The following is a 26,375-nucleotide window of genomic DNA, read 5'->3' as shown; positions in this document are numbered from 1 at the left end:
ATATCAGGCTGAAAAAGGACAAATGTGTTTAAAAGTGTAGATAAGCTCAAATTGTTCATGCTGTTTAGTATCATTCACTTGTAAATGTTTTGATCAAAATACATTGTAATAATTTAGAGCCTTTGGGAAAGTATAATAAAGACTGTAAGATAGTTGTGATACAGTTGTGCTTTTCTTAACAGTTGGCAGACACAGGATTTCCATTACATTATAGCTAAAGGATGAATTGGTTAATATTGGCTACTGGTTTGTTTGATCAGTAGGTTTCAAAGAATAGCTTATCAGCAGACGTACTTTTTAGCTTCCAACACAAACACTGGCCTTTTCCCAAGATTCATTCAGCAGTAAATCTTTCACAACAACACTAATATATCAGGGAAAAAATATAAAACTGTACACTTTATCATTAAATAAGGCAGAACGATTATGAATGCATTTTACTTTAAGTACTAGCTATATATTTGTATTTAAGTTATTTATATGTTTGTAATCATAAATATTTGTGTAATATATTGATATAATAGAAAGAGCCAAAACCATTTCAGATTCAGGGTCAGTTAAATGTCAGTTCTGTTAGTAAAAAGTGGACAGTCAAGAATGAGACGTTTCTAGATTGCTGTATAAACTATTGTCAAACTGAAATTAAGTTGGTCTATTCTATAAAAGAAAATATCATAGACATCATTTTTGGTCAGAAAACAGTTAATTATACCAAATGGTTTGATGAATTGGTCTGAAGTACATTAATCTTCTGTAAAGGAACTGCAATGTTAATCAGATGTGAAGTGATTCTGATGGCTGTATTTTGTTTAAGGTTTCTCCTGACGGCTGTAGCGGGTCTGTCCTGTTACTCCATTCACCTCCTGCTCAAGTCCTCTGGTGTTGTGGGTAAGATGAAACTCCATCCATCTATCCATCCATCCTTCCGTTAATCCATCCATTTATCTATCCATACCATCCGTCCATCTGTCCATCCATCCATCCATCCATCCATCCATCCTTTCACCCATCCATCCATCCATCCACCCATCCATTCATTCATCCATCTATCCAACTATCCAACTATCCATCCATCCATCCATCCATCCATCCATCCATCCATCCATCCATCCATCCATCCATCCATCCATCCATCCACCTATCCATCCACTCATCCATCCACCCATCCATCCATCCATCCACCCATCCATTCACCCATCCATCCATCCATCCATCCATCCATCCATCCATCCATCCATCCATCCATCCATCCACCCATCCATTCACCCATCCATCCATCCATCGATCCATCCATCCACCCACCCATCCACCCATCCACCCATCCATCCATCCATCCATCCATCCATCCATCCATCCATCCATCCACCCACCCATCCATCCACCCATCCATTCACCCATCCATCCACCCATCCATCCAACCATTCACCCATCCATCCATCCATCCATCCATCCATCCATCCATCCACCCACCCATCCATCCACCCATCCATCCACCCATCCATTCACCCATCCACCCATCCATCCAACCATTCACCCATCCATCCATCCATCCATTCATCCATCCATCCACCCATCCACCCATCCATCCATCCATCCATCCATCCATCCATCCATCTCTTAAATTAATATTTTCTTCGCTTTAACAAACATGTTCTAATTACTGGCAAATGCAGAGAGCCTATATACATTTACACTACCTAACAAAAGTTTTGTCATAGATCCCAGTTGTAAGAGCACCAAATAATAACTTGACTTCTAGTTGATCATTTGGAAAAGTGGCAGAAGCTAGATTTATCTGATAAATCTGTTGAGCTGCATCCCAATCATCGCAAATACTACAGAAGACCTACTGGAACCTGCATGGACCCAAGATTCTTATAGAAATCAGTCAAGTTTGGTGAAGGAAAAGTCATGGTTTGGCGTTACATTCAGTATGGGGGCATATAAAAGATCAGCAGAGTGGATGGCAGCAGCATCATGAGTAATCAAGACAGTTGTGCTGCCTATTACATTACAAACCACAGGAGAGGGCAAATTCAAATCAAATCAAATCACTTTTATTGGCACATCATCAGCAGCACGTGTGCTATGATGAGTGAAAAGCTTAGGTGCTGGCCCCAGACAGTGCAAATACAACGACAGTGCAAATAAAATGACAGTGCAAAATACAGACAGTGCAAAATACAACAGCATACCCCCCCCCAACCCCCCCCCCCCCCCCCCCCCCCAAAAAAAAGGACAATGTAAAAATTGACAGCGATATGTACAATGAATAGGTGTCCACAATTCTTCAGCAGGATAGCACTCCTTCTCATACGTTAGCCTCCACATCAAGTTTCTGACGGCAAAGAAGGTAAAGGTGGTCTAGGATTGGCCAGCTTAGTCACCAGTTATGAACATTATTGAGCATGTCTGGGGTGAGATGGAGGAGGAGTAATAAGTAATAAGTTATTTGAGCCATTACAGAGATGTATGAATGCAGTCATTCAAGCTCATGGGAGTCATACACACAGGGGCGGACTGGACATAGGCAGCACTGCCGGGACATTTCCCGATGGCCTGACGGTCTATCTGGCCTGCCACCATGATTCTGGCCTGCCTGTCCATCAATAACTTTTCCCGGTTAAAAAAATGCTGTCCCAGTCCGCCCCTACAATATTCATTCTGTTTCCACTGTAGCACAACTTTATATTCTATACTGTACAATATTTTTGTACAGTGACAAGACTTTTGTCGCTCCCACTTTATATTAAGTGGCCTTAACTAATATGTATTTACACAGGAATTAATAGTTTGTTACAATGTACTCATTGTGTAAATACGTGTATTTACTGTGTACTTATGCTTGATTAAATACATGTATGTAATTACATCTGTTATTAACTTTTATAATTACATTTGTAAAAACACTGCTGACCATCCCCTACACCTTCACCCACCCTTAAATCTACCCATACCACCAAACCTGTCCATAACCCAACCTCTAGCCCAACTCAGAAGCACCACAAGTGTTCTCAAATACATTATAAACACAGTAAATACGTTGTATTTATTTTTTTGATGCAAGTACATATTAGTTAAGGACACTTAATATAAAGTGGGACCCTTTTGTCTAAGCAAAGTCAGATCTTACTGTCCTAATTAAATAATTAAAAATCAAGGCATGATCATGTTTTATTTTGGTGAAATGAGTGTAATCTAAAGGCCTTTGCCTTTCATATAAGCCATTTCTGATACCAAGTGATCAACTAGAAGTCAAGTTATTATTTGTTCCTTCTAAAACTTAAATGGGCAACAAGACTTTTGTCAGGTGGTGTACTCTGGACTTCATTTTCTTGTATAATAAATTATATAATAAAAACATTTATTTTGATTACTGATGCTGTTAAAAAGTATGTTCTGAATGTTAAAATGAATACTTCTTAAAGCATGTTGAGACATTTCTTGCAATGCAGTTGTCATTTTCATGTATTGTTGTGATGGTGTTTTATTTCTAAAAACACATTTCAGCCTCCATTTTGGTTATACTGAATTTCCATGTTAAACTGCAGGCAAAGATAATCATAACAGGAGAGTCAGTGTATTGTGGAAACTTGGCTGCGCTGCTGAGATTAGTCTCTCTCTTCACGTTTTGCTGATACTCATTTCCAGGAATCAGATCATATGAGCAGCTGGGATTCAGGGCCTTCGGGATGACAGGAAAGATGGCAGCCGCAATCGCCATTACTCTGCAGAACATTGGAGGTAAAGAAAACCCGATCTAAAGCCTGCTTTCACATAAATATTTGCCCAAACAGATATTTTTAGTGCCAAATCATAATTTTCAGATGAGACTTAGGACCCTATCATACACCCGGAGCAATGTGACGCAAGGCGCAATACCTGTTTGCTAGTTTCAGCTTGGCACAAGAGTCGTTTTGAGGTGCTGCACCACGCTCTTTAAATAGCAAATGCATTAGCGCTCATATGTGCGCCCATAGGCGTTCTGGTCTATAAAGGAAGGCGTTCTGAGGCGCACTGCTGGCGCACTGATATTTTGAGAAACTATAATAGATTTTTCATTTGACCAAAACAAACCCGGTCTAAACTCCAGCGCAGAGTTGCGCCTCGCTTACACACTGCTTAATAGCCTATACACAAGATGTAGAGCAATACGCAAATATCTTTACATATGAAAAAATTTTAATATTAAGGATAGGCCTATATATAGGCTATAATAAGAATATATATAGGATATAAATATAAAGGATTAAAATATTACAAAACATATTATTTTCTAGCCTACATAAATATGAAAAACCACTGCTTTCATGCCTTCTTCATCTCAGGAGGCCTTTTCAGTTCATTCATAACAATTTTCTTTTGTATAATGTTATTATTATTAGCAGTATTATTTGTTATATCCATATTTATATTTGTTCTCCTTAAATTAGCAAATATGGATTCTGACACGCCCTGAAAGCGTTTGCGCCCTGCGCTTTCTGTTTTGCGCATGGACCGTCAAAATAGAGCCCTTAGTTTTATTCCTCTCTTCTTGCTTTTCTTGAGTTTGTTTCATTATTTTTATTGATGTTTTTTTTGTTTTTACACACGCTGTTGAACTGTTAAAATGTAAAAAAATGTTAAAAATGTTAAAACTGTTAAATTATTTTATGCTTATAAATAATATAGTGAGTATGATTTTGCTGTATCATGTCTCTTTTTCACATTTAGACTGTAAAAATATTATATGATTTAGTTTGTTTTATTGAAACTTTTATTTTTCGTGAAAAACATTGATTCTAGAGATTTAAGTACATTAAAAAGTTAATGATTTGAAAACATCTGCTCAATGCAGAAAAAATATAGAAATAAATTCAATTCAATTCACCTTTTACGATATAGATTGTATCAAAGCAGCTTCACATAGAAGATTATAGTAAATTGAAACGGTGTAGTTCAGTTTTCAGAGTTTAAGTTTAGTTCAGTTCAGTGTGGTTTAATATTCACTGCTGAGAGTCCAAACACTGATAAGCAAATCCATCAATGTGCAGCTCTACAAGTCCCGAACCTTGCAAGCCAGTGGCGATAGCGGCAATGAAAAAACTTAACCAATTAGTGAAAGTGAAGGATAAAACCTCAAGAGAAACCGGGCCTATTTAGGCACGACCATTTCTCCTATGGCCAAACGTCTTGTGCAGAATTGCATACTAGGCGCCGGAGGCTGGATCGTCTCATTCACCACCATTGTGCAGCATCCACCTACATGATGCGACAGAAGCCGTATTGCATTAGACCACACACCACACACCAGCTGATTGGTGAAGAGGAGTCAGAGTGATGAAGCCAATTATGATATGGGGATGGTTAAGAGGCCATGAAGGAAAGAGACCAGTGTACAAATTTGGCCAGGAAACCTCTGTTTTTTTTTTTTTAAGGACATCCTGGGATGCTTTTAAAAAACAGAGAAAGTCATGATCATAGTTTAACATCTCATCTGAAAGACAAGTATAATGGGGCATTAGGACTCACACAGATCGCAGGTTAAGCGCCCCCTGCTGGTCTCACTAACACCACTTTTATCTTTTCCATGTGGTCTCCCATCCCTCAGCCCTGCTTAGCTTCAGTGAGCAACCATGTGAGAGTTGCAGAGAGCTAGCTGCCAGCTAGAGAGATAATAGATAATACGAAGATAATAGAAATAAATATAAAAAGATAAGTAAAAAAAGTTTAAAAATGCCTGGAAAATTGATCAAATGTGTAGAAAGTTATGTAAATAAGTAAAGATACCAAAATAAATAAACATCTGCATGATATACAGTTGAGGTCAGAATTATTAGCCCCCATTTTATTTATTTTAATAATATTTTATTATTTTTTATATTTCCTAAATGATGTTTAACAGAGCAAGGAAATTTTCACAGTATGTCTGCTAATATTTTTTTCTTCTGGAGAAAGTCTTATTTGTTTTATTTCGACTAGAATAAAGGCAGTTTTTAATTTTTTAAAAACATTTAAAGGTCAAAATTATTAGCCCTTTTAAGCTATATATTCTAAACTGGTCTATAGGACAAACCTGTTATACAATAACTTGCCTAATTACCCTAACCTGCCTAGTTAACCCAATTAACCAAGTTAAGCCTTTAAATGTCACTTTAAGCTGTATAGAAGTGTCTTGAAAAAATATCTAGTCAAATGTTATGTACTGTCATCATGGCAAAGATAAAATAAATCAGTTATTAGAAATGAGTTATTAAAACTATTATGTTTAAAAATGTGTTGAGAAAATCTGCTCTCCGTTAAACAGAAATTGGGGAAAAGATAAACAGGGGCTAATAATTCTGACTTTAACTGTATGTACAAAATCAGAAAAATAAGTTTTATATATTTAAGAAGCGATGAATGAATGAAAAGTGTCTGCAGAATGTAAAAAATAAATAAATAAATAGAAATAAAGGTAGTAATTAAGAAGCTAAATAATCCAGCAAACCATTTGTTTATGTTATAGATGTGTTCTAGCAGAAAACAAGCAAAGTGAGCTTAAATGTAATGCTTATCTATTCTTTTGCTTCTATTTCTTTTAATTACTCTAATTTTTGTCTTTTCTATAGCCATGTCCAGCTACTTGTACATCGTCAAATCAGAGTTTCCACTTGTCCTGCAGGCATTTCTGAGGACAGACACTACATCAGGGTAAGTTTCACCCCAAAATTCTAAAAAAAAAGAGACAATCTTGATGTTTTCTCAAAATGCCATTTAGCCAGTTAAGCATGAATGAATTTACAGTTCTTTGGGGTCGCTCCAGTCACCAGTGCTGTCATTATCAGCTGACAGTACACCGCAGAGCAGGTCAAACACCTGCAGTTCACCAGGGTAACGCTCCTAAATCTGAAACTGGCATCAGGAGGAGGTGTGGTTGCTGCTGTGGACTGTGATTGGTCAGTTAATCAGAGGATGGCAGCTGATTGGATGATACCTTTTCCAGCACATCTCTGTATTTCTGTGCATGATTCTATTTTAAACAAGCGTAGGGACATGGACGCTACTAAATCTGCTTTTTAAAACAGCTGCTTTCTGCAAGTTTTAAAAGTGCTTGGAAAAGGAATCAGAAGTGTAGAACATAATAAATATAGATACCAAAATAAATGCATCATTCATAAAACCTTTCTGCAAGAAAAATTTACAAGCTAAGATTTTCTGATGCCTTCAGAACTACCTGAATCCTTCATGGCATAGCAAGGCATACCTGCCAACACTTTTTCCCGGGAGTCTCCCGTATTTCAGACCCATCTCTCGTATTGTTCTATCTCCCGGAAAGCTGCTGGAATTCCCCCCACAGCCCCCATCCACCCCACCACTACCCCCCTCCCTTTTCTCAGCTTGTTGCTTTTTGGTACAGTCCCCATACGCATCGTACCCAACCGTTAACCATCTTCATATTCGCTCCCCGTTTTTCAGTTCACACTCACCTTCCTCCGATGCTCTTCACTTCGCGTGCAACCCCCTCTTCACATCGCACGCCCTTGGAGAAAATCTCCCGGATTTTATGATCCGAATGTTGGCAGGTATGCAACAAGGTACTGGAAATATTCCTTAGAGATTTTGATCCCTATTGACACTATAGCGTCATGCAGTTGCTGTACATCCATAATGTGAATCTCCGTGCTCTTTTGGCCAGTACAGAGAACTTATTGTCATGTCCTAGAAAACCAGTCTGAGATGATTCATGCTTTATGACATGGTGCTTAACTTAGAATGCTTAGAACGACAACAGAATTGCAACAGCAGCGCCCAGCAACAGCCCCGCGATTCCACCATTTTGAAGTGAAAGCTTTCAGTCGTCCATTGGATCTCATTGCTGTCGCGATGGCAAGCAGCTGCTTTCTTTTTATTTATTTATTTAAAAAGCGCATTAAAACTGAGATACAACCTGAAAGTCGACAATACAACACTTACTACCACAGTCATCAGCACTTTTAATAGTTTATTTTACAGACTTATAATATGCTGTTGTTCTATTGGAATTTTAATCCAAAATGGCTGCGGCGGCATCTAGTGGCTGTTTCCCAAATCGCACTAGGGTGTCGCCTCTTGGTGATTCAATGCTCTTTGCTGTGGTCATAAAGGGATGGACATGGTCAGCAACAATACTCAGCTAGGCAAAACAATAAAGATGGTTGCGTGTGAAAATCCCAGTAGATCAGCAATTTCTGAAATACTTAAAATGAAGTCCTTAAAATTGTGTGTCCGAGGATGTCTGCTACCACAAACTTAAAGTTAGCAATCAATTAATTGTTAATCTAAATAATTAACGATGTGTTTATCAGGTGAGAAACATCAGGAAAAACTGTTGCTTACTGTTTTAATAATAATAATAATAATAATAATAATAATAATAATATTATTATTATTCCTTGCATTTATATAGTGCTTTTCTAGGCACTCAAAGCACTTTACACATGGGGGGAATCTCCTCATTCATCACCAGTGTGTAGTATCCACCTTAATGACGCGATGACAGCCGTTTTGTGCCAGACCGCACACCAGCTGATTGGGGGAGAGGAGACAGAGTGATGAAGCCAATTATGATATGGGGAGGGTAAGGGAGGCCATGATGGACAGAGGTTGGCCAGGATGCCGGGGTTAAACCCTTACTCTTTTTCGAAAGACATCCTGGCATTTTTAACAGCTACGGAGAGTCAGGACCTCAGTTTAACATCTCATCTGAAAGACGGCGCTCACTGAGCAATATAGAGTCCCTGTCACTAAACTGGGGCGTTAGAACCCACACAGACCCCTACTGGCCTCACTAACACCTTTTCCGGCAGCAACCTAGCTTTCCCATGTGGTCTCCCATCTAGGTACTGACCAGGCACAGCCCTACAGAGAGCTAGCAGAGTTACAGAGAGCTAGCTGCCGGCAATAAAAAGATATTAAAAAGATATTAAAATAATTATATTAAAATAGGATATTATATTAGGAAGTTATATTAAAATTATATTAGCATTAAGGTTTTAGGATTTTTGGTTGTGTCATGTATATTATTAGCAAAATAAAAAAGCACATGTAAAATCTCTTTTGTTAAAAAACTTTAGTTCTAATATGTACAAAAAAAGAAATAAGAATTGTAAATTTCACTTATTATAAATCTCGCTAATTGTAAATCTCGCTATCAAGACTGAAAACACATCTGTTTAGCTGTGTCTTTACTAAATGAGCACCTAGCTACATCTGACAGATTTAAAAACAGTTTTAACACATTTTAATCTGTATTTAATCATTCTTATTTTGTTTTTATTTCTTATACTTGTTTCTTTTATTCCTGTTTTATGTAATGTATAAAAAATGTGCTATATAAATAAACTTGCCTTGCCTATTTAATAAATTGTTTAATATTAAAGCATATTTAATGGAATATTGCCTCATTTTCATAGTTGAACAACAATTGACAAAACTTGCAATACAAAAATTGCATAGACATAGTGACCGGTAATGTTTACTAACAGCATGCGTTTACGACGATCAAGCTTAATCAGCCATCTACAATTTGCATCGATGTAAAGGATTACCCACAATGAGTTGGCGATTAATCATTGATTTGCCCACTTCTGCCTCGTGTAAAGTGTATTGCAGAATAACTGGATTAGTTTGAGGGTTTCCAATCAGCAGTGAAAGTGTAGATGGGGAAGGTGATTTATTTATGAGAGCGGTGTAATTCTCTCGCCCAGGCTTTGGTCCCAGAAGCTTTACTCTGTTGAACAGGTCAGCAGTGTTAGAAATGGAGTAAAGATGGAGGCGTGTGCTTCAGCGTTAACATTATGCATTGACTGAGAGCTTTTGTATAATTTCAGGGCCAGGTGCACATTGAAGTGGCACTGTTATATATGCTCTCTCTCTCACACACACACACACACACACACACACACACACACACACATAGTAGTGGTGTAACGGATCAAAAATGTCACGGTTTGGATCACATTATCGTTTTTTAATCATGGATTGGACCATTTTTCAGATTAGCCAAAAAGGGGAGGAGACAAATGTAGTTTCATTTCCATTTATTACAAAAACAGCACTGCAACACAGCCTTTGTTTTAACAAAATTATATATATATATTAGGGGTGTCACGATTTAGATTTTTAATCGAAATCGATCGAAATTTATGCTCAATTTCGATTATCGAATCAAAAAATAGAATCGTTGATGCTGCCACGCCCCCATGTCACGTCAGCTTGGCTTGCCTAGCGGGAAAAAAACAGGCTTGTTGAAGTGCTTGGTAAACTGCAGAAGCAGGAGACCCGTCGAAAGAACTTAAACCCTCTCCTCTTTCAATGAAGTCGCCGGTGTGTAAGCATTTTGGATTTCCAGTGAGTTATGTTGACAACGTTCATGTTGTCGACAAAAAAAAACAAAACACAGTTTTGCAAGCTCTGCTATGTACGTATTACGTACGGTTCGTCCGATAGACAACACCGGCATCGCGATCCTCCGCCCACCCCCGTTGCAAATCCGCTTGCGAAAAGTACACACTCAGGCCCTGTTTACACTGTCTTTGTTTTTAAATGGCATTTTAGAACGACAACGATTTGACATCCACAGTGGCGTGTAGCATTTCTGAGCAGCCCTCCTTCCTTTCTGCCTCTGAAAATGCACATCACGTGACCACACAGACACAGACGCACACACAGCCATACGCTCGAGACAGCAGGTCCAGGCAGTCAGAGGACTGCTTCAATCTTTCACTCACTTGCACTTAGTCATTTTAGCGAACACCTCAGATACTGTTGGCTGGTTCCTGTTGGTTGTGCGTCTTTTTTACCGACGCCATTATAACGACACAGATCACTGCCTATTCACGAGTCCCGCAGAAAAAAGTGATTGACAGGTGGTAATTATGTGTGTATCTTGCCTTTATTCATTTACTGTATGATTTGTTTATGGGTAAAACAAAGACCATGCAGGTCAGGTAGTTTAAACGGTAGGCTACAAATAATTAATTGGTCATTAATTAATTAATTAATTATTCATAATCGAAAATCTAATCGAATCGTGCCTTTAGAATTGAAAATGTAATCGAATCGAGGATTTAGAGGATTGTGACACCCTTAATATATATATATATATATATATATATATATATATATATATATATATATATATATATATATATATATATATATATATATATATATATATATATATATATATTTATTTATTATTTTTTTTTCAGCTCAAATGGTTTGTCGCAATCCGTATCCTCAAGCGGTTTGAGTTGCTTTAACTTATTGTGTTTTACAGTACTCAGTTGGTTTGAGTTCTCTTTATTTATTGGGTTTTACTGTGCTTAAATTGCTTCATTTACTCATATGGAGTAAGTTCACAGTACTCATTAGGATTAATTTTTGTACCCAAGTGGTTTGTTGCAATGGGTTTCCTCAAATGTTTTGAGTTACCCTAACTTTTTGGGTTTTACAGTGTAGCAGTATGTCTCATGTAAGCTCCTATGTTTAACATTCACAAATACCCATAAAGCCAGCCAAATCCATTGCAGTGGAATTTCTATGCCCCAAACGATCTCATATGTTACATAATATACTTATGATGTTTCATTCCTACATATAGTTGTCTGCATATAGTCCCTCCAGCCCTCCCCGTCAGTGTTTGAATACCGAGACGAGTGGAGAAGTCTGAAAATAGAGGAGACCTGGACTCACACGCATACACACTGTGCAACACCTTGTGACTTGGTGTGTGTGTCCTCATGTTCACAGTGTGCCGTTACTTGAGTCCGGGAGTGGGAAACGGGCCATGTCGAAGTCAGCTTTGGCTATATTTGCTGGCCTCTGTCGCAAAAACACAACATACCGTCTCTTTAATCACAGGAATCGCAGACCCAGACTGGAGTCGGATGGAGGCGGACAGGTTGATTGCGTAATAGCTTAAGTAGTTTTCTGCAGTTGCAAATGTGAAGATGCTGTAGGTTTGTAGAAAAGGAGACTGAAACTGGCTTTAAAATAGGCTAGTAAAGTTATAAATAAATGTGGTTTTGCATCATTTAAAGATTAATATGCATATAGCAGATAAATAAGTATTGAACATGTCATGCTTTTTCCTGGTTATAATGTTTCTAAAGGAGCTGTTGACATGGAATTGAACCAGATTTTGGTAAAAACTTATACAAACAATACAAATATAAAAATAAAACAAAGCTAAAATCTGAAGAATTTGTTATGTGTATCAACATAGAAATGACAGAAGGAGAAAGCACTGAACTACTGAAATGTATTGAATACTTTATCTAAAAAGGCTTGTTTGGTGGTGGCAGCTTAAAGACGCCTCACATATGGAGAAGGAAGTAACATGCATTGCTCAGGGGTGAGTTTCTCACAGACTTCAACAGAGTGTCAAAATCTTGATAATTCTGTGGGTCTCGTCTTTCAAATCTGATCTTCAATTTGTATTCTCTATTGGATTCAGGTCAGGTGATTGGCTGGGCCATTCTACAGCTTGATTTTCTTTCTCTGAAAGCATTTGAGAGTTTCCTTGGCTGTGTTTTGGATCATTGTCTTGCTGAAATGTCCACCCTGTTTTCATGGTCATCCTTCTGCTAATGTAGATGTTGGACTGAAGCAGCTGATATTCATTTACACTGAGGAAGGGCAGAGGGTTGCTGTCTGGGCTTTCACTGCCTTTCTACACCTCCCATTCTTCATGTGTTTAACACGTTTTTCCTTCTTCATTTAATTTTATTACGCATCACTTAGTTTGTAATCTATTTAGATTTGTTTTCTTTGCATATATGGATCATATGGATTTGTTGTTACCAACATTGGGTGAAAATTTCAAGTCAACAGCACCTTTAGAAATATGTTTTCTGAGAAAAATGGTGACGTGTTCAATACTTATTTTCACAGCTGTATATATAATAAACTCTGGGTTCAGTAAATGTCTTTTACAAACCAAGGCTTTATTTACTTGATCAAAAACTGTAATTTTAAATGTAAATATACATGTATTTGAATGTATTTTAGCATATAATGTACAATCTCTCGGAAATGCATGTATTAAGAAATAAGAATATCATATTTTTATAATAAACGTTAAAACATTTTTTTATTAATCATATTTATTTGAAATACAAAAAATTGTACCATTACACATTTTTTATTGTCACCTTTGATCAAATTAATGCACCCTTAATGAACTAATGTAGTAAGTTATTTTAGCATCAGGTGTGCTCAAACTTTTCCTAAAAAAGACCAAAAACCTGACTTGATTGAGGCTAGTGGACTGAATGGTAATTTCATAGTTTATTTAATAATATTTATAAACTGCTAGGAAACATTATATTACTAATTCAGTATTTTTACATTATATAATGAACTTATTAGAGTAAAAAAAATCTTAATTTATAACACAATTACACTAGTTTTTGCCTTTATTTGCTCACTGATGACTTCTGCATAGTCCTCCATCAAGTGACAGTATTTACATTTTTAAAAAATCGGATTCATTTACAACATTTAATTGAAACGTTTAAGTTTTTTTGTAGCTCAGCAATAAAACAAACAAAAAAAGGTTCCGTTTAATTATAAATGATGATCTCTAAAGGCATTCGCCCCAACCCTCTCCATCATTCTCTCTCTCATATTGGTTGGTGGGCCAAATCAAAGGATACAATGGGCCAACTTTGGCCCGCTGGCCATACTTTGGGCATCTCTGTTTTAAATAATAAAAATATTTATATTAAGTAATGCTGAGCATAACTAACTTTAATATCACATCTCTGTTTTTTACTTTTAAAATTAATTGAACATTGTACGATAATGAAATATATTGTTTCTGCACCTAAAAATGGACAAATTAATAGGAATAAGATAATATCCAGTCAATTACTGGTCCATGTAACAGTAAAAACAGATGCTCTTTTTATAATTTGGGGGAACAAATATAGACATTGCAATTTGATCTGCGATTAAATTTTGCAAAGTAAAGATTAGGCTAATTTTAAAAATAAACATTTTAAATAAAACCAATTCAACATTCTTGGAAATGAATATATAAATCTATTCATTAATTGTGTGTAGTGCATATATATCTCATATATAAGCAATGTATATCTCTCTTTTTGCTCCTTTCAAATGACAATTTTATTTTAGGTTTAAATCAATAATTCAGAGTTCACAACCAGAAAAAGACCCTGATCACCGCCATGTCAATGGCAACTAAACAATATATTTTCTGGTAACACTTTGCAGTAAGTTTTATTAGTTAATGTAAGTGATTGTATTTACTAATATGATCAAATGGTGAGCAATGCATTAATTGCAGTATTTATTCATATTTATATTTTTAGTTAATAAAAATAAAGTTGTTGATTGTTAGTTAACACACAGTGCATTAACTAATGACAACAAGCATGAGTTTAGATTTCAATACATCATTAGTAAATGTTGAACTATGATTAACAAGAGTACAAGAGTTGATCTTAGTAAATACTTTAACTAATGAAATCTGAAGTGTGACTCATTTCTCTATATGCAGCCTAATATTTATACACTGATTTTTATTTATTTTTGAGTCATCACATAAAATATAGCATGACCTAATTTTAATGCTAAAAATAGGAATCTGAGATTGCTCTTTTGTATTAGACATGGTTTGACCTGCCCGTCTGTGTTTCTGCAGGGAATGGTATCTTAATGGAAACTACCTGGTGGTGCTGGTGTCCATCTCCATCATCCTGCCATTGGCTTTAATGAAACAGTTGGGTGAGTCCATCATTTCAGCTTTAGTCTACCTCATTTCTTTCTACGCCTCATGAAAGTGGGTCTCATTTGTACGTTTGATCCATTCAATTAGACTGTTCATATTACAGAGCATTAGTTCAAGCACTTTAAAAGCACATTAACCAAACTGAGCGTGCACTTTTAACAAAACTGAACTCAAACTTCACTAGATATAAATCTTTATTGCATAATTTACACTAGCAACTTTTAGCTGCGAATGCTATGATACTTTAGTATATTTTATGTTAAACTATAATGTAATCTTATGTTTGTTATTATTTATTTATTTATTTATTTATTGGGGCATATATTTTTTTACTAGGGGAATATGCACAATTACATAAAATGTTTACAGGTATATAAAAAAAATCTTCACATTTTACCTATGCATACAAAATTAAACAGAATATTTCCTTCTATGATTATTTATGTTTGTTATTAGATACGCTTTTATTATGTCTTAAATTAACTGACAATTTTACTGGGTGTTTATTTGGAGCATGGATATGTTTTGATGGTAAAATTATATGGTGTCCTAATTTAATAGTATTTTTTATTGATTTATTTTAATTTGTTGTTTATATAATTTTTACATTTTCTTTTTTACATTCATGACACTCTTAAAAAGGAGATTACAAACCTCAAGATGTTTTCCTGGTAAAATGAATGAATAAATGAATGAATGAATGAATAAATAAATAAATAAATAAATAAATTAATTAATTAATTAATTAATGCAATAAATAAATCAATAAATATATAAATGAATAAATGAATGAATGAATGAATGAATGAATGAATGAATGAATGAATGAATGAACAAATAAGTTAATAAATGAATAAATGATTAATGAATAAACAAATAAAGGAATTGATGAATAAATAAAAGAATAAGTGAATAAATAATTGAATAAATGAACAAATAAGTAAAGAAATAAAAAATGGATGAATGAATGAATAAATAAATAAATTGATAAATAAGTGTATGTATAAAGGATTAAATGAATAAATAAGTGAATGAAGGAATACATAAATAAATAAATGAATGTATGAATAAATTAATAAATAAATGAATTAATATATGAGTGAATGAATGAATAAATAAATAAATAAGTGACTTATTGAATAAATAAATAAATAGATAAATGAATTGATGAATAAATAAGTGATTACATAAATGAATAAGTGAATAAATAAATGAATAAATGAACAAATAAGTAAAGAAATAAATGAATGAATAAATAAATTAATAAATAAGTGAATGAATGAATAAACAAGTGAATGAATGAATCAATGAATGAATGAAGAAAGAATGAGTGAATGAGTGTATAAAAAAAGAATGAATAAATGAATGAATATATAATTGAATCAATGAATGAATAAATAAATAAGTGAATTAATTAATAAATGAATGAATGAATAAATGAATGAATGAATAAGTGAATGAACGAATGAATGAATGAATAAGTGAATTAATGAATCAATGAATGAATTATTGAAGGATTGAATGGACAGACAGACAGACAAACAGACAAACAAGCAAAAAATAAACATTCTGTTTTAATAAGTAGCAACAAATTCGACCCAAACACAGCAACCGTATCTGATACCTGCTGCAATAGTTTAGTTGTTTGGATGTGTTTTCAGTAATTTAACATTGTTGACCTTTTCAGTATTTGTGTCTGCTGGGTTCTGTCAGCAGAGATTAGCTCTTGAGATGAGCTGTAACTTGCTGTGCTTTTCTTAGCACATGCATTTACAGTTGCCTCTATTTCAGCCTTGAATGCACGCAAGCTACATATTGATTGACAATAGCGCTATTGACGTGCTTTTAACATGCTTTGCTATATTTGCATTTTCAGGTTATCTCGGATATTCCAGTGGTTTTTCACTCAGCTGCATGGTTTTCTTCCTCAGTGCAGTAAGTATTAGCCATTGTCTTTATCATTATTATGAAAACAAAATGCATTTGAGTCTTATAGAGTGTGACTCAATAGTGCAAAACCAATATCAAGCTATCAAACTCCTGTATTAGAAATAAAAAGATACAGTTTTTTTCGTATAACAATGTTTTTTTTTTATTGTTTATTTTCTTATGCTAAAAAATCAAATTAAAATAGATTTATTTAGCTGAAGCTGCTTGGATCTGTAAAATGTAATTGAGAGCGTGCTGATTCAGAGATTCACATAACAGTTGGCCTGCTACATATTTCCCAGAGGTGTTTTAGAGGAAGGAATATACTGCGCACACGTTATATCATATCTACACACAGCAGTGCTGACTAATGAAATAGTGACTCAGACTGACTTCAAAAGAAGCCGACTGATGCGTTTAATTGGTCGCACACACACACACACACTCGCTCTGCATAAATGTGGAGGTGTTCTTTAATGTGTGCATCATGGACTGTTTGGCACATTTTGAAGAGTTTGAATGGGTTTTTGACCTGCTGACAGGGGTTATATATATGTTAAACTCATACTCTTAAAAACGTAAAGATTCGTTATTGTAATTTATTGTTACATGAAAAACATCTGTTGCACAAAATGTTAATGTTATTGGAAATGACTTTTCAGATTAATAAAATGTTCTTCACATGAAGATTTGCTAAATTAAGTATTCAGTTATAGAAAAACACAGATAAATCACATTGGCATTCATGCACAGCAATCATTCATAAATTTATCATAAATCATTCAGAAATGTATTTATTTATAGTGGTTTTGTGTAAATGCGTAAAGATTTTTAAAATTTGCTTCAATCCATCTATTTAATATTTCCATCCATCCATTCATCTATCCATCCATCCAATATATCAGTTCGTCCATCCATCCAATATTTCCATCCATCCTTCCATCCGTCCATCCAACCATTCATCCATTCATTCATCTAATATTTCCAATTATAAATCCATACAATATTTCCATCCATCCAATATTTCCATCCATCCATCCATCCATCCATCCATCCATCCATCCATCCATCCATTCATTTATCTAATATTTCCAATTATACATCCATCCAATATTTCTATCCATCCATCCGTCCATCCATCCGTCCATCCATCCATCCATCCATCCATCCATCCATCCATCCATCCATCCATCCATCCATCCAAAATTTCCATCCATAAACCTAAAATATCCATCCTTCCATCCATCCATTCAATATTTCCATCCATCTATCTATCCATCTGATATTTCCAATTATACATCCATCCAACATTTCCATCCATCCATCCATCCATCCAATATATCCATCCATCCAATATATCTATCCATCCATCCATCCATCCATCCATCCATCAACCTAAAATATCAGTTCTTCCATCCATACATCTATCTATCCATCCATCCATCCATCCATTCAATATTTCCATCCATCCACCCATCCATCTAATATTTCCAATTGTACATCCATCCAACATTTCCATCCATCCATCCATCCATCCATCCATCCATCCATCCATCCATCCAATATATCCATACATCCGTCCATCCATCCATCCATCCATCCATCCATCCATCCATCCATCCATCCATCCATCAACCTAAAATATCCATTCTTCCATCCATCCATCTATCTATCCATCCATCCATCCATTCAATATTTCCATCCATCCATCTACCATCCATCCAATATTTCCATCCATCCACCCATCCATCTAATATTTCCAATTATACATCCATCCAACATTTCCATCCATCCATCCAATATATCTATCCATCCGTCCATCCAATATTTCCATTCATCCATCTACCCATCCATCCAAAATTTTCATCCATCCATCATCTATCCATCCAACATTTCCATCCATCCAGCTACCCATCCATCCTTTATTTCCATCCATCCATCCATCCATCCATCCATCCATCCATCCATCCATCCATCCATTGTCTTTCCATCCATCCATTGTCTTTCCATCCATTCATCGTCCATCCATCCATCCATCCATCCATCCATCCATTCATCCATTCATCCAATTGTCCAATATTTCCATTCATTCATTCATACAATATTGCGACTGTTTTGTCGCACACTAGCCTATAGATATCCTTAAAACTAACATACTGATACTAATTAACATCTTAAAAACATTATTTTATTAGACATTTAAGGCTTTTTAATTTCACAAGACCTTTAACACCACTGTCTTTATTTTCAGGTGATTTATAAGAAGTTTCAGATCCTGTGCCCATTCGAGGAGTTCTCGGCCAATAGCACGCTGACTCACGCCCACTCAAATATCACAGTAGACCACGCCTACCATAACAGTCATGTGATGGAGGACGACTCGCACTGCCACCCACAGATGTTCACTGTCAACTCACAGGTGACGATGCACTGTTCAATATGACTCTGAAAAAGCAGCACATTTTCATCTGTGCTTTTAAAATCAGCCTTTACTTCAACTGAAACACCTCTGTTTGTCCCACAGACTGCTTACACCATCCCCATCCTGGCCTTTGCCTTTGTCTGCCACCCTGAGGTCCTGCCCATCTACACAGAGCTCCGCAAGTAGGTTGAATGCATCAGTAGTATCTGACTGCAGACGTGCAAATGCAATATGAGATATGCAGTTATAGACATGCAGTCTCAGACACAATGTACTCAATGGAGCTAGTGAAGTCACTGTGAGGGGTAGGTTTAGGTGCAGGGTGAGGTGTGCGCATTAAAAGCATTAGATCTAGCTCAGCTTGCATTATCACCCGTTTCTGCAGCCAGACCCTTCTCAAATGCATTGAAAAAAAAGCTATTATGCACAATTTAGTTTGATAAGGTGTTTGAACAGAAGTGTGTGTAAAAAAAGTCTATAACTATAAAAATGTGCAATTTTTAAAATTTTAGTTAGTCAGCTCATATCCTGATACCGATATATCTTGATATAGTAGCATTTCTGCAAAGTCAATCAAATAATAGTTTCTATACACTCACCAGCCACTTTAATAGGAACACCTGTCCAACTGCTCCATAAAGCAAATTTCAGCCAATCACACGGCAGCAACTCAATGCATTTAGACATGGTCAAGATGATCTGCTGCAGTTAAAACCGAGCATCAGAATGGGGAAAAAGGGGATTTAAGTGACTTTGAACATGGCATGGTTCTTGGTGCCAGACGGGCTGGTATGAGTATTTCAGAAACTGATGATCTACTGGCATTGTCATGCACAACCATCTCTAGGGTTTACAGAGAATGGTCTAAAAAATAGAAAATATCCAGTGAGCGGCAGTTCTGATGGCGCAAATGCCTTGTTGATGCCAGATGTCAGAGGAGAATGGTCAGACTGGTTCCAGCTGATAGAAAGGCAACAGTAACTCAAATAACCACTCATTACAACCGAGGTCTGCAGAAGAGCATCTCTGAACAGAACACACCACACGTTCAACCTTGAGGCAGATGGGCTACAGAAGACCACACCGGGTGCCACTTCTGTCAGCTAAGAACAGGAAACTGAGGCTACAGTTCACACAGGCACACCAAAATTGAACAATAGAAGATTGGAAAAACATAGCCTGGTCTGATGAGTCTCTATTTGTACTGTGATGTTCGGATGGTAGGGTCAGAATTTAGCATCAACAGCATGAAAGCATGGATCCATCCTGCCTTGTATTAACAGTTCAGGCTGGTGGTGATGGTGTAATGGTGTGGGGGATATTTTCTTGGCCAACTGAGCATTTTGCCAACGTCACAGCCTACCTGAGTATTGTTGCTGACCATGTCCATCCCTTTATGGCCACAGTGTTCCCATCATCTGATGGCAACTTCCAGGAGGATAATGGGCCATGTCGTAAAGCGTGAATCATCTCATACTGGTTTCTTGAACATGAAGTTCACTGTATTCAAATGGCATCCACAGTCACCAGATCTCAATCCAATAGAGCACCTTTGGCATGTTGTGAAACGGGAAATTCGCATCATGTCAATATGGACCAAAATCTCAGGAATATTTCCAGTATCTTGTTGAATCTATGCCAAAAAGGATTAAAGCAGTTCTGAAGGCAAAATCGGGTCCAGCCCGGTACTAGTAAGGTGTACCTAATAAAGTGGCCAGTGAGTGTATATTGACAACAAGTAAAATACTTTTTTACATCATAAAGTACTCATTCATATGCGATCATATTTCTCACTTTATTTACAACTTCAGGGCAAATGTTTTATTAAAAAATTTAGAAATATATGAATAGATGTTAATATATTATAAAATATAAAAAAAACTAAAGATTACAGGTACAGCACACACAAAAATCGCTAAATAAAATGCAAAATGATGATTATTATTATTATTATTATTATTATTTATCAAAAAAGTAACTGTAATTCCCATTTCTGTCTGCATTTCCTTAGCAGTGTGTGGTATTGCCCTCATACAAATTATGAAAAAGTATTACAGTTACCAATATATTTTATGACACCCGATATATAAATGATATAATGCACAGCCCTAATCCCCTTAAGTCATAAACAGTCTTTTCAAATGCATGGTTGCAGATTTCGCATTATCCAGATTATAAGATTTCGCCTTTCATCCAATAAACGTGCAATGAAACAAACCTTATGTGCAAAACTCATGCCATTTAAAGCAACCCTGTACTTGTGTAGTTGTTTTTATGCATATAAACTGAATTGGAATCTCATGTTATTTCTCCCTTGCAGCCCAACACAGAAGAAGATGCAGCACGTTTCCAACATTTCCATTCTGATCATGTACACTATGTACTTTCTTGCTGCTCTGTTTGGATACCTAACCTTTTACAGTAAGCTTAACTCTTTTATATTTAATACAAGTGTTTTGCTGAATATTAGATGCATCTGGTTCATTTTTGCATTGAATTATGCATACATCATATATTATCTTAAGCAGCATACTTGAAATCACATACTACTGTAGGACTTTACATTTTATTGCAGATTTTCAGTCTATGCATATGTACTAATGTACTGTAAATCTATAAAGTGATGATTTTCTTATAGTTATTTCTGTGTTTTGATTATTTAGACCTGAGTATGTACAGTTGAAGTCAAAATTATTTGCCCTCCTGAATTATAAGCCCCAAGTTTATTTTTCCCCAAATTTCTGTTTAATGGTGCTGTGTGTAAGTTTTTGACTCTTCTAAATAATAAAAAAACATATTATATATTTGCAGATATTTAAGAAACATGCTAAGTGAACATTATTTTTTAATCTGCAATACAATGCTGAAGATATTCTGCTTTAATAATGTGAGTTAAGTGCCGGAACGCTGTCTTTGTTTTGGTTTTAACTCGCCCACCACCACTTTAGCCAATTATAATCCAGCACCCCGGGTTACCTTGGTGGAAAACTGAGTATTTTATTCATTCATTCAGAAAGGCACTCAATGTATGCGTTCGTGACCAAAATGCGACCTCCGATGGACAATAGCAGACTTCAAAACGAGATGCAGAATTAGAGTTCCACATGAGATGGTTATTAATTAGCAGATTATATAAATATTACGAGCGTAAACATTAGGTAAGCATGTTACATTTTAATCCTGTGTCCTAACAACACACTACATGATGAGGCAGTGATGAGCAATTTTGACTGTTTGCACCAGACGAAACATGACAGAAATTTAAATGCAGCCATTCGGAAGCACAGAATAGTGCACTTACTGCACTCCAACAATATGGTAAGGTCTATAATCTAATTAATACACATTAAACGTCTTTAACATTATTAAATGTACATGCTAAGTAACTGATATGTGTTGGCTTGCACTGAGTCTCAGATCTAAAGTTTAATTTCAAACGGTTTATTTTATTTTCAAGATCTGAGGTGAACCATCTGCTGCTGCTTTCAGTAGTATGGTAATAAATGTCATGTAAAATTGGTATTCAAACACACATTATTAGCATTTAACACTTAATAAAGCACATGAGGTGTACTCAATCACTGTCAGTTTATCCAGTTGTTCAACGGCAAGAAATCGAAATAGTTGCTTTTACTTAGCACATGTCTTAAATCAGCCTTAAGGGCCGATAGTCAAGCTCCTGTTGATGTCATCAATCTGGCGACCTGCACTTACCTGTGTTTTGAACCAGGAGTGCAATACCTAGTTCAGCCACTGGGTGTCAAACTTACATACTGCACCTTTAACGGAGAGACGATTTTTTCAAGACATTTCTAAATGTAATAATTTTAATAACTCATCTCTAATAACTGATTTATTTTATTTTCACCATGATGACAGTAAATAATATTTGACAATATTTTTCAAGATACTAGTTTAAAGGATTAACTATGTTAATTATGTTGACTCGGAAAGTTAGGGTAATTAGGCAAGTCATTGTATAACAGGTTTGTTCTGTAGTCAATGGAAAAAACATATATTGCCTAAGGGGTTTAATAATATTGACCTTAATATGGCTCAAAAAAATTGAAAACTGCTTTTATTCTAGCCGATATAAAACAAAAATATTAAGGAAATGCTGTGAAAAAATTCTTTGCTCTGTTAAACATCATTTAGGAAATGTTTGAAAAAACTAAAAAATTCAAAGTGGGGCAAATAATAATTTTGGCTTCAACTGTATCTGTATGCAGTGTTAAATCAAACTAAAACTGCAGGTTAAGCTGAGCGATTTCTTTATTTCTCCACAGCGAATGTTGAGCCTGAGCTCCTGCACACTTACAGCAGGATCGACCCATATGACACGCTCATCCTCTGTGTGCGTTTGGCCGTTCTCACCGCCGTCACACTGACTGTGCCCATCGTTCTGTTCCCAGTGAGTTTCGCATTCACACATTATAGACAGATTGTGCTGTGCAGATTTGATTTCAGCGAGTTTGCATGTTCTCCCTGTGTTGGCGTGGGTTTTCTCTGAGTGCTCTGAGTTACCCCACAGTCCAAAGACATGCGTCATAGGTGAATTGAATAAGGTAAATTGGCCGTAGTGTATGTGTGTAAATGAGTGTCTATGGATTTTTAACAGTACTGGGTTACAGCTGGAATGGCATCTGCTTTGTAAAGCATATGCTGAATAAGTTGGCAGTTCAATCTGCTGTAGTAACCTCTGATGAATAAAGAGACTAAGCTGAAGAAAAGTGAATGAATGAATGAATGAATGAATGAATGAATGAATGAACAACAGGCTGATCTACAAATTGTAATGCAGATGAACATCAGTGTTATTTAAGTCTAACTGAGATGCTTTTACAGGATTTAATAATAGCTTTCTTTATTATTTATTAATAATTTAAGTTTTATTCATTTATTCATTCATTCATTTTCTTGTTGGCTTAGTCCCTTTATTAATCCTGGGGTTGCCACAGTGGAATGAACCGCCAACTTACACAGCGCGTTTTTACGCAGCAGACGCCCTTCCAGCCGCAACCCATCTCTGGGAAACATTCACACACACACAAACACACATACACACACACACACACACACACACACACACACACACACACACACACACACACACGCACACACACACACTCACACAAACACACACACTCATACACCACAAACAATTTAGCCTACCCAATTCACCTGTTCCGCATGTCTTTGGACTGTGGAGGAACCGGAGCACTCGACGGAAACCCACGCGAACGCAGGGAACGCCCTAATTTGAGTTTTATGATTAGGTAAATGTTGGTAATTTTGTTATGCATTCACATTTTTATTTGCAAATAATGTACTCTATCACTAATTTTAAATAAGATAATGCAGCTAAATATCTAGATGTAAACCAGATTTTTTTAATGATGAATTTTTGGGTGGACTTTAGATCTGAAAACATATAAATAGTGAACAGCTGAAATACTTAATTGGGGAAAAAATAATAGTAATAATGTTTTTTTTTAATACTTTTTAGTTTTTAAAAGTCAGAGGAAATAATTGTTCTAAAATGTTGATGTGTTAGTTAATTTAGGTATTATTTTTTAAATTGTTGTCTTCAAATTGCTGTGCAGATTTGATTTCACATTTTAGTTTGACTAACATAAAAGAGTAAAAAAAAAACTGTACACCAAATAATTATAATAATGGTAAAACAACAGGCTGCTCTTTAAATTATAATGCAGATGCACACCGGTGTTGTTTTAGTATAATTGGGATGCTGTTACAGGATTTACTACTCAACTCAACTCACTTTATTTCTATAGCACTTCCACAAACCACAATGATTACCAAAGTGCTTTACATAAAACACATGTAAAAATACATAAAACCAAAATACGTAAACTCACATCACATGATTAAAAGCTAAAAAAAATAAGTGTGTTTTCAGTGACCTCTGAAAAGACTCAAAAGTTTGAGCTGTTCTTAAAGAGAGTGGAAAGATCGTTCCAAAGTCTCGGAGCTGCTACCGAGAAAGCTCTATCACCCCAACATTTTAGGTGTGATCGTGGAACTTGCAAATAGAGACGATCCATAGAGCGAAGAGATCTCACTGGTTGGTGCATCATAATTAGCTCAGAAATATACTCAGGGCCAGACCATGGAGGGATTTATAAACATACAACAGAACTTTGTACTAAATTCTTAACTGGATTGGCAGCCGGTGTAGAGAAACAAGTACAGGTGTAATGTGTTCTCGTTTTTTTGTGCCTGTTAAGAGCTTAGCAGCTGCGTTCTGGACTAGCTGCAGTCGCGTGAGAGAACTGACTCACACCCAGATACAATGCGTTGCAATAGTCCAGACGAGAAGAGATAAAAGCATGAACAACCTTCTCCAAATCACTGAAAGAGAGGACAGACTTCAGCTTGGCAATATATCTAAAATAGACAAAAACTATTTTTGACAACCGTAATAATTTGCCGATCAAATTTTAGCTCAGAGTCAAAGATGACACCAACACTCTTTACTGAAGAATGTATTTACTAATAGCTTTCTTTAATATACATAATTGGTTTTCATTTTCAGATTAGTGAAATGTTGGTAATTTTGTGATACGTTGCTGTTGTTTTCATTTGATTTGCAAATAATGTATTTAATTATAGATTACGTCACGTTAAGCTAATTAAAAAAATATTAGATATTCACTTTTCAGTTAGATTAAATGAATAGTTTTTTTTACATGTTAGTTATTTTAGATCATATTCATTTTGCAAATATGCAAAAATAAATAAATAAAGCAAATATGAAGTTTTAGATTTCAGATTTTTGTTTGAAGGGGATAGTTCACCTAAAACAGAAAAAACCCTATCATCATTTTACTCGTTTCCAACCTTTAAGAGTTTCTATCTTTTGTTGAACACTAAAGGAGATGTTTTCAAAATATCTTCTTTTGTGTTCTACAGAAAAAAAACACTTTGGAGGGTGAGTAAATAGTAAATAGTGAGTACATTTAAATTTTGGTGTGAGCTATCCCTTTTAGCTAGCTGTAAAGTCTCAGATAGGAACTGGTTTAAACGATTTAAATTGAGACTTTTTGTAACATGCCACGAATGCAAAATAAGCAAGAGATAAGATAAACTTCCTTTTATTTGTGAAGTATTGAATTCACTGGATTAACTAAATCATTACTGTGAGGTTATGTAATGCTCTGGATCATAACCAGGGGTTCGGGACCCACTAGAGGGCCTCGGTACACTTCAAATGTCATTTCTTAAAATGATTTGAAATAGGGGTTA

General features: G+C 35.7%; 1 protein-coding gene across 2 annotated transcripts in view; it reads left to right on the top strand.

Moving 5' to 3' along the window:
• The window catches only part of slc38a3b (solute carrier family 38 member 3b), a 76,556-nt gene that overhangs the window by 39,174 nt on the left and 11,007 nt on the right, over nt 1–26,375 (top strand). For both annotated transcript variants that reach the window (XM_009302723.5, XM_009302722.5), the window contains 9 exons: nt 815–888; nt 3,652–3,744; nt 6,591–6,672; nt 14,672–14,754; nt 16,635–16,693; nt 18,939–19,106; nt 19,212–19,291; nt 21,430–21,530; nt 23,396–23,520. In XM_009302723.5, the coding sequence (XP_009300998.1) occupies nt 815–888; nt 3,652–3,744; nt 6,591–6,672; nt 14,672–14,754; nt 16,635–16,693; nt 18,939–19,106; nt 19,212–19,291; nt 21,430–21,530; nt 23,396–23,520 (865 nt within the window). The remainder of the gene's footprint in view (nt 1–814; nt 889–3,651; nt 3,745–6,590; nt 6,673–14,671; nt 14,755–16,634; nt 16,694–18,938; nt 19,107–19,211; nt 19,292–21,429; nt 21,531–23,395; nt 23,521–26,375) is intronic.

The sequence above is a fragment of the Danio rerio genome, chromosome 6 (genome assembly GCF_049306965.1).
Source record: "Danio rerio strain Tuebingen ecotype United States chromosome 6, GRCz12tu, whole genome shotgun sequence".
NCBI lineage: Eukaryota > Metazoa > Chordata > Actinopteri > Cypriniformes > Danionidae > Danio > Danio rerio.
This window is presented reverse-complemented; position numbering and strand designations above follow the sequence as displayed.